Source organism: Nansenia antarctica (assembly GCF_963989245.1).
Source record: "Nansenia antarctica genome assembly, chromosome: 1".
Lineage (NCBI taxonomy): Eukaryota > Metazoa > Chordata > Actinopteri > Argentiniformes > Microstomatidae > Nansenia > Nansenia antarctica.
Genome location: NC_137674.1, coordinates 95028099 through 95037331, shown reverse-complemented (window position 1 = coordinate 95037331; position 9233 = coordinate 95028099). Strand labels below are relative to the sequence as shown.

General features: G+C 44.0%; 3 protein-coding genes across 3 annotated transcripts in view; 1 reads left to right on the top strand and 2 right to left on the bottom strand.

The window, feature by feature from the left end:
- cpox (coproporphyrinogen oxidase) overlaps nucleotides 1–527 on the bottom strand; it is a 5000-nt gene extending 4473 nt beyond the window's left edge. The window contains exon 1 of the mRNA XM_080535311.1: nucleotides 78–527. Within this exon, the coding sequence (XP_080391437.1) occupies nucleotides 78–423 (346 nt within the window). The 5' untranslated portion in view covers nucleotides 424–527. The remainder of the gene's footprint in view (nucleotides 1–77) is intronic.
- A 2854-nt stretch (nucleotides 528–3381) lies between these two features.
- On the top strand, nucleotides 3382–6622 carry ccdc181 (coiled-coil domain containing 181; the record flags this gene model as incomplete). The annotated part of the gene is made up of 5 exons (XM_080550611.1): nucleotides 3382–3486; nucleotides 3838–4878; nucleotides 5054–5200; nucleotides 5764–5921; nucleotides 6451–6622. 5 exons carry the CDS (start codon nucleotides 3382–3384, stop codon nucleotides 6620–6622), a joined length of 1623 nt encoding a protein of 540 aa, XP_080406737.1.
- A 910-nt stretch (nucleotides 6623–7532) lies between these two features.
- Nucleotides 7533–9233, bottom strand: part of p3h2 (prolyl 3-hydroxylase 2) — a gene marked incomplete at its 5' end in the record, with an annotated part of 64142 nt that continues 62441 nt past the window's right edge. Inside the window, one exon of the mRNA XM_080527624.1 lies at nucleotides 7533–9180. Within this exon, the coding sequence (XP_080383750.1) occupies nucleotides 9088–9180 (93 nt within the window). The 3' untranslated portion in view covers nucleotides 7533–9087. The remainder of the gene's footprint in view (nucleotides 9181–9233) is intronic.

The following is a 9233-nucleotide window of genomic DNA, read 5'->3' as shown; positions in this document are numbered from 1 at the left end:
GTCAAATTGTCATATTGCACATAGTGTTATTGCACATTAATTTAAAGTGTCGCAGTTTGCAGGTTTGAAATGTTCACCTTTAGGGATCATTGTTGCCATCTCAGCCCGCTGAAAGTGGTGAACGCCGGCCACAAGCCCCGCCACTGCCGCCGCTGCCCCGACCACCAGCAGAGTGCTGGTTCCCCTGTGTCGCCCGGTGGCGGTTCTGCCTCCTGCAGTCCCGTGGGACACGAACCGCATCCCGGTGGCTCTGGAGGACCATCTCGCTCCCGGAAGCGAACTCAACCCGCGGAGTGAGTGGTTACGGAAGGATAGGTGCACAGAGTCCACGACACTAGAAACTCTCTTCGAATAGGGAACACAACATTGTCTGGCGGTGGTTCGTGCCGTTCTGTTTATGGCATGAAGAACGATGGAAGCCATGAGTGATTTAGCGCTCTATCCTCTCCGCATAACATGGAAATCTACACGTATTAGACATCTAACTAGAGCTGAACATCCTGTACGGTCACAGACGTGAAGGAGTCGTCCCACTCCTGTAAGATCCTGGGGGTGTGTCTGGAGGCTCGTCACGTCCAAGGAAGCATGGGACATTGTGTTTTTGAGGAATCGTTGTATGCCGTGTTGAGAGAGGCAGTGGATTTCAGCAAACAGCAATACCCAGAAACCAGTGCCTTTCTCGAGGCGTGCTCTCAGTAACCCGAACGTGACATGAGCCTCGTACTCATGTAACGGTACAATAACCATATAACATTACATTGATCAGCGTTTATGATTGATGTCTGTTTTTATCTATTCTCACATATTTTCCCATATATTTTTCCAGGGCACTAATAAAAAATAAAAAAAACATTTTACAAACATGTATTACAGGGGCAATCTGGGAATAAAACAACAAGTGGGGCTTCCATGACAAAAAGCTGAGGGATCGAGCTGGAGAAATGTAACCACTCTCACATTCATAAACGGAGTTTTGGATGCAAGGGCTCGCCATCAGATTATTACAATGCTTTGAAGTTATACAGCTTTGTTTACAATTACATTACAAACAAGCGATTGACAGTTTAACTAAGCTCCAGAGGCATTTATACATTATATTATTCAATAATCAATAGCTATATATAATTATTTTTTGAAGTCCAAACCCAATCACAGATTTCCCCTTTGATGTAATACATAAAGACAATTGCATGCATATTTACATTTTTCAGAGAGCATTTCAAAATGCCTTTGCATGCCTCAACTGCACTACTGTCAGTTTGTCAGTTTGGCTGTGTGCTTTGAGATAACTGTGTGTGTGCGTGTGTGTGTGTGTGTGTGTGTGTGTGTGTGTGTGTGTGTGTGTGTGTGTGTGTGTGTGTGTGCGTGCGTGTGTGTGTGTGTGTGTGTGTGTGTGTGCGTGCGTGCGTGCGTGCGTGTGTGTGTGTGTGTGTGCGTGCGTGTGCGTGCGCGTGTGCGTGACGGTGTGTGTGTGTGTGTGTGTGTGTGTGTGTGTGCGTGTGTGTGCGTGCGTGCGTGTGTGTGTCACTGTTCCACGCATGTGCGTACTCTGACGGAGAAGCGTGTTGTACGTCTCCATGCCAACGTCTATTAAACCCTTTAGTGGAGCCGACAGAGAAGAAGAAGATTATCTGCACAGGTGCTGTGGGAGGCTGTCCGTCTGGAAGATGTAGGCCAGTAAAATGAAGAACCTTGCTAAATACATTTATTTTCTATTCGTATATGAGCAAGAAGACGCAAAAAGCTCTAGTAGTGGTAAGTTTATTTGGACATTGAAGGGAGCTGTGCCCTGCCTCTTATTTTGAATGTTAAAATATGTGCTACTTACTATTGCAGACGTTTGTATTGAGATAATGTCCAATGTTTATAGAAAGAGCTCCATTAAATGTTAGCTGACCTAGTGTTGTTTCTACTTAAGCCTAGAAACGAGTGTTGTCATTAGGCTACAATTGGTGTTGAGATATGTTGCTTTATCAGTGGGGTTTGACAACATGAATATATAGGACAAGATACCATGTGTACTGTATGTTATCGCACCATCATCCGATTATATTCGAGGATCGAGATAGAATGCAAACAACAGCACCTGGAGCCTGCAGGTCGAAGGGTCTGCACTGCGCGCTATGCCACGTTTGACCAGGAGAGGGCGCGAGTCACCATGCAATGATACAGTAGCGGCTAGCCTATCTGACGACCATTGATGCTGTTCAGAATTTGAATGTTTATCGTATTTTTATTTAACTGTTAATTTTTAGGGAGTCACATTAAGACCAGAGTCTCTTTTTAAAGGGAGTCCTGCAATACAAATGATACAAATACATAGGATAGAAACAAGAAAATAAACAAAAACAAACACAAGATACAATTTCATACAACAAATGAATGTTTCTCTTTAACCAGGTTCCCTTAGAGCGACCTAAAATGCCCAAGCAGTACCAGAGAGTTCAGTTTTAGTATTGCTTGGAGTTCGTTCAATTTCTTCGGTCAGTAGGCTACTGGCTAAAAGGTGTTTTGCCAAGGTCGATTGAAATATGCGGGACCTCATGCTGAAACCTACCTGAAGAACTAAGCATTCTTGTGATCGGGTGGAATAACAAGTGGTTCTATAATTTAGGAGTGACATGATGTAGATTGGATGTTTTTGTTCAAGGGCTTTAAATAAACAGAAGGCAATGGTGTTGGCCAACCAACTTCTGATAGAGATGGCAATGATCTGTGTTCAATTTGATATGGGCCCTAGTGAATGAATTTACATTCAAGCCTAGTACGGTTATGTAGGGTTTAAGAGAATATTATTGATGTGTTTGGACTTATTTATGTTTTGGTCTGAGTTTTATTATGACATTACAGATGCAACTCAAAAAATTAGAATATCGTGCAAAAGTTCATTTATTTCAGTAATTCAACTTAAAGGGTTAAACTTAGATATTATATAGACTCATTACATGCAAAGCGAGATATTTAAAGACTTAATTTGTTATAAATTTGATGATTATGGCTTACAGCTTATGAAAACCCCAAATTAAATATCTCAGAATTTTTTTATATTACATGAAATCAATAAGAAAATGATTTTAAATACAGAAATGTCAGCCCTCTGAAAAGTATAATCATGCATATGTACAATGCAATGAGTATATAATATTTAAGTTTAACCCTTTAAGTTGAATTACTGAAATGAATGGACTTTTGCACGATATTCTAATTTTTTGAGTTGCACCTGTATGATAGATTATAATTGTCTAGTTGTCACTCATTTAGGTGAACAAGGCTGCTCTTGTTCTTCACAATTTGATCTGGCCTGGGCATCTCCTTCTCTTCTCTTGATAAGCCATCTCACCGTATTCATCTTATGCATGTGTTCTTGCACAGAGAGAGAAGATGAGTCAGGTGGCGTACACTAGGACACAAGAGGAGTATGAGGACGACTTTGAGAAGGACCTGGACTGGCTGATCAGCGAGGGGGAGGGGCGGAGTGAGGACCAGGTAGGTTAGCAGGATGGAGACGGAAGTGTTGACAGTCTTTGGCCCTGTTCTGTCTGTCTGTGAAAGTCTGACTGTCAACGTGTGGTGTTGTGTTACCTGTGCAGGAGGTTGGCCTCGTTGTCTGTGTGTGAAATCAAACCCCACTGACACACATTTAGACACTTTCACTCACTGTGCCAGTAGAGTAATAGCTCTAGGCCTATATATATATTATTAATGGACGTACAAAGACACACAGTCATCATGTCTCTTGTCCTGAAGTATTGATGTACCCAATTTGCGTAACGTCTAATCTTTCTGTGTGATTCTCTTGTGAATAAAATGGCAGTCACTGTCTCTCCATCCTCACAGGACCCTGACAACGAGGACATAGAGGCGCAAATAGACAAAGAGCTCGAGGAAGAGGTGGATCGAGAGACGAAGGTGGACAGAAAGAAAAGTCCGACAGAGGAAAAGAGAACGAGCGAGTCTGAGGAGGAGAGATGGCCCTCACCGATGGAGCCTCTGGAGTTCGATTCTGACAGAGACAGTCCATATAAGGGATCTCTCGTAGCCCCGCCCCCTCCTGTCCTGGAGGACCAACCAGACGAGGAGAAGAAGTACATCCTAGAGAAGATCCAGCTGGCCAATCGGCAGCTGCAGGACCAGGAAGCTCCAGACATGTCGCGCCGTAAACGGCTGCACTTCAAAGAAACACTGGTGGACCTTGTGGTGCCCCCACTGGAGTATGAGGGTGATGGTGACCCCCACAACAGCACGGGGGTGGGAGGGAAGGCGAGCAACATGAGCAGCAGTGGGGGCAGGTACACAGAGACAGAGAAGGAGGTGTCGGGGAAGCTGTCTGAGCTGAAGATCTCCCCACGAGAGGGGGGAGGAGTGTGGTCGTTGAATGGGGGTCAGGGCAGGACTGGGTCTGGGTCTGGGTCTGCGTCTGGAGTTGGGGTTGGGGTTGGGGAGAGTGGTCAGACTGGGCAGGGCAGAGTCCTGGTGGAAAAAGACGGGAAGTTTGACCTGGTCAGCCTGAAGGAGGTAGAGAGCCATGGCCAATTGCCTCCCTTAGCCAGTTGCTATAGCGACAACCTACACTCCTCCCCTCGTCCAATCGAACACAGTCTGAGCCCAAACAAGATCCCCGCCTCATCCCATCATCGGCCACTCTCTAGCTCTCTGTCACAGGGAATAGAGCATCTCCCCAAACCCAAACCCCCATCCCAGCCCAGGAACAGGCCCAACTCGGCCAGTCACACCCAGAGAGGTAGCCTGAGGAGGGGCACCAAGCGCAGGGTGCAGTCAGCCAGCGGTACTCCCTCCCAGGCCACCTTCACCCTCTCATCACAACAGAAGGACCTTCTGCAGAAAACACAGGAGAGACGAGACAGGCTGGCCAGAGAGGTGGGGACCTATCCTGATGCTTGTAGATCCTATCCTGATGCTTGTAGATCCTATCCTGATGCTTGTAGCTTTCTGTCTCCCCCAGAAAAAAAACCTCAGCCCCCCCAGCCCTAGACACGTAGATAGAACAGATTGTGTAAATCTCTCTCTTTCTCTCTCTCTCTCTCTGCGTCAGGAAGAGCAAAGGAAACACGAGGAAGAGGAGCAGAAACGTCAGGAGAATGAGATGGCGTTCCGGGCATGGCTGATGAGGAAGAGGGAGCAGCTTCAGAGCGAGAGGAGGATCCATCGAGCCCAGGAGATGGAGAGGATGAACGGCAGAGTATGGCCATCAGAGGGCGACATTCATACACAGCACATGACAGGCACCTAGTACGCTTGGATCTACATGTACAGTATAGCATTCAGTACTAGCTGCTGCTGAGCAATAATATCTGGTATTATTGGGAAACATTATGGTAACTCTTCAGAATTTATTATGAGCATATTATTGGGTAATAGTAATAATGTACTTTTGAAAAACATCTCCTACTTCAAGTTAAAGGAACCATCTCGGGTTTGTTCTTCTGTTTAATGGTCATTTGAATTCAGGATATAGATAGTACCAGAGTATAGAGTAGGGAAACAGTGGATATGGAAACAGTCCCTGCCTTAAGTATCCTTTTTTCCCTTCTTTTTTTTTCTGAGTGAGGCAGTCCCACTCATATTTTTCATTTTATTGACAGATACAGTAGAGATTTAGACAGGAAGGATGGGTGAGAGAGGATATGTGCAGGATATGTCCCCGGCCGGAATCGAACCGGGGACCCTGCGGTTACATGGTCAACGCTTTAACCCGCTACGCCACCTAAGCGCCCTGAAGTATCCTTTCCACTGCCTCCTCAGAGGGAGCACAATGACCCAGATGAGGCCTTTAAGTCCTGGATGCAGAGGAAGCACGAGCAGCAGCTGAGGGAGAGACAGCTGGAGGAGATGAAGAGGCTGGAGGAAGAGAGTGGCTTCTACCTGCACAACCGCCAGGAGTGTGAACGTGCCTTCAAACTGTGAGTCAGAAGTACAGTAGTACGACATCTGTATTCAGAGTGAGAATTCCGTCATTTACAGAAATAGAACAAGCATCAGTGAGAAATGTAAAAGTTATAGAAATGTGTATGCAGCTGAGAGCATGTCTTTGCCTCAATAGTCTTAAACAGCTTTCTCTCCATGTTTTCTTTCCTTCATGAACACTGATAGAAGAAATGAATAGATATACTGTAGGTTTCCAATTCCAGCATATGGCTGTAGTTTCACACATCGATTTCTTTCAAATCATTTGTCACAATGAGTAAATCAATAGTTCAATTCTAGAGAGGTATGGAAGGCTATTTCGAACTAGGTCCATGATCCAAATCTCAAGTCTTTCCTTGATTCCTTGTGTCCTCTATCCTACTCTCCTTCTCAAAACTCATTGGAGGAGAAAGTCTTGGGTTCCTCACCTCAAACCTTCTCCTCCAATGGAGCTGTGAGAAGGTGAGGAGAAAGGACGTGAGGAATCAAGGAAAGACCTACGACCTGTCTGCTCCGTCTCCTCAGGTGGCTGAAGCGGAAGCGGGTGGAGAAGAGGGTGGAGCAGCAGGCGGCTCGAGAGCGCTCCCGCAGGCTGGTGGTGGAGGAGCGCAGGGCGCGGCGCAAGCAAGACCTCCTCTGCACCGTCAACGAGGCCAAGCCGTTCCGCTTCAACGAACATCTGGCCTACCACTTCTGAACCCACCAATCACATCTGGGCCAGATGTGATTGGTGCATCTGGGCCAGATGTGATTGGTGGGTTCAGAAGTGGTAGGCCAGATGATCTGGCCTACCACTTCTGAACCCACCAATCACATCAGACCTTGAGAAATAATGACCTAATGCAGAAGGGAGCAAGGAATCACCAAAGAACTATAGATTGAATTGTTATCATGATTACCATCACCTCAAATACAGACCTTGATGTACTGTACAAGCCTGCATGGATGCAGTACTGTATGATGTGTCATGATTATTCCTATCGACAGTTTGAATCACGTTTCTTTTATTTATTTTGTTGTATTTGAGGTACAGAGAATAAACTGGCCAGTGTGTACAGTATAGATATTATTTTATAAACACAATGTTCATAATCAAAGTAATGGTTTCATAGAATAACATATTAGTCTCTATGGCTGGATGCACTTTATCCTAAATGGAACTCACATGAAACTGCACTGCTATGCAGTCTATTACCATATGCCTTTTCATACAGTTTTTTCTCATTTGGTACATACTGTAGGTACAGCAGATGTCATTGCAGATAACTAGTAGGGGTACAATCCTATCTACAGACTAATAGTATAGATGTTGGTCTCAGAAAGAGGTCCATGAAATTGATAGATCATTTGTTCATTAATTATTCCGAAAATATAGAATACTTGGATAGGCACTGTTAATCCCCTACTGTATGTTTTTACCGTACATCCAAGATGTTTCAAATACCTCTGCTACAAATATGACTTACTAACCACAGACTAACCTACATAATGTGTTGAAAAATTGTGAATCATGTACACATTCTGAAATTAAAAAAGGACTGAAGCTCTGATATGCAATATTCTCTTTTTAATTTAGAATTACACATAACAACAAAGGAGAAGGGTACATCAATGTGTTTGCTACAGCAATTCATACTTAAATATTAGTGAGACATAAGAAAGTGGCCATCCTCCCTATCAAAAGTGTAAGCTAAAACTGTACTCTAACTATAACTTACACAGATAAGTTACTTCGTTAGCAGTTTGCATTAATGTAATATGACAGTACACAAGGCACTTTCTTTCCATTGGACTACCAGTGCGTGTGCCCGCCTGTTTGTGTTATCGGCAAAAAAATGAGCAGTTTTGAAAAGGAAAGGAACGACTACATGCCACCTTCAAAATAAGTATTCCTTGAAACAGGAATAAATTACATCTTTTATCAAAAAAGTTTCTAAAACAAAATGTAGACAATTGCAATAGCAGCCGTCTATTTTTAACACACATACACACACACACACCACGTCCTTGTGTCAGTTAAACTTGTAAACAGATATATTGTTTGCTTATAAGGTAGGGAGGGATGTGAGTTATGTCCTTATCACACTACAAACAAGACGAAAGTGCACATAAAAATAGTGACAGATAAGATCAAATATTGGAGTCAGTCACCGGAAATGAGTATAATTCTTGTCTGTAATGGCTGAAATTGCCATGTCTCTCTTTCTCTAAAATGCATACAGTATATTCAAGCCAATGATTTTAAGTCAACCATTTTCTTTCACCAAAACATCATAACATATTTCCCCTAGATATATAGATCTATGTACTGTGTTAACATAGACCGACGATAAATAATTCCGTTGTTGGATGAGTGTACGTCTTAAAGGCTTGACCATAACACGAACAAGCACAGCCCGGTTCTCCCACCGTAGACAGCAACAATGTTCACGTGCGCGTTCTTCTCTTCGGCTGGTTCACAGTGCAGTAAGAGCGGTCTGTTTGAGAGGTCTGCTTCACGACGGCCGTGTATGCAACCCAACTGAGTCAACACAATGTCATCACAAAGTCTACACACAGGGTTGAGCAACGGATGTCACTAGGCCACAGCGGTTCCCCAGGTGTGTTTAATGACACATCACAGAGGTCGTGGCTGGAGCATCTGGGGAGGCCAGGGGAGGTAGAAATGGGAGGATGGTCTCACTGTAAGGCATAGAATGGAATGAGGATTTCTACCTCCACCAGCCTCCACTGATACCAACAGTCACTGAGTTGCCAATAGTTGCTCAGATGATCTGATTGTTTTACGTCCTGATGGTCGAATGATAGCGATATTCATAAAAAAAAAAACATCCGTACATCCGTTGTTCAACCTGAGTGTGTATGTAGCAAACTGGACCTATAAAGAGGGAGGCACAGTGGTTGGGTTCCACCTCAACAAAGAGTGTCATTGGAAGGGGAACAAAACTATGACTGACAGTGAACTCAAGTACTGGTATGTACAGAAAGCATAAACAAATCACACAAAACATAAACAACAAACACAACAACAACAAACAACAACAACAACAACAATATGACCTTGCACTTCAAACAGTACAAAAATAAAATTGTTCTGATCCAAACTTCATTAAATAAATAGAATAGATAGATAAAACGCTTTGATTGGGGACTGACTAGTAGCTACAGCTCGTCTTTGGGGTTGATTTCGAGGCCTTGGTCCAAATGTGTCCTAGTGTCCATAGCCTGCATCACCTCATCTGCCTGCAGGCGCTCCTGGAGAAACAAAGAGAACCAGAGAGAAGAGGAAAAGAGGAGTGGAGGAGGAG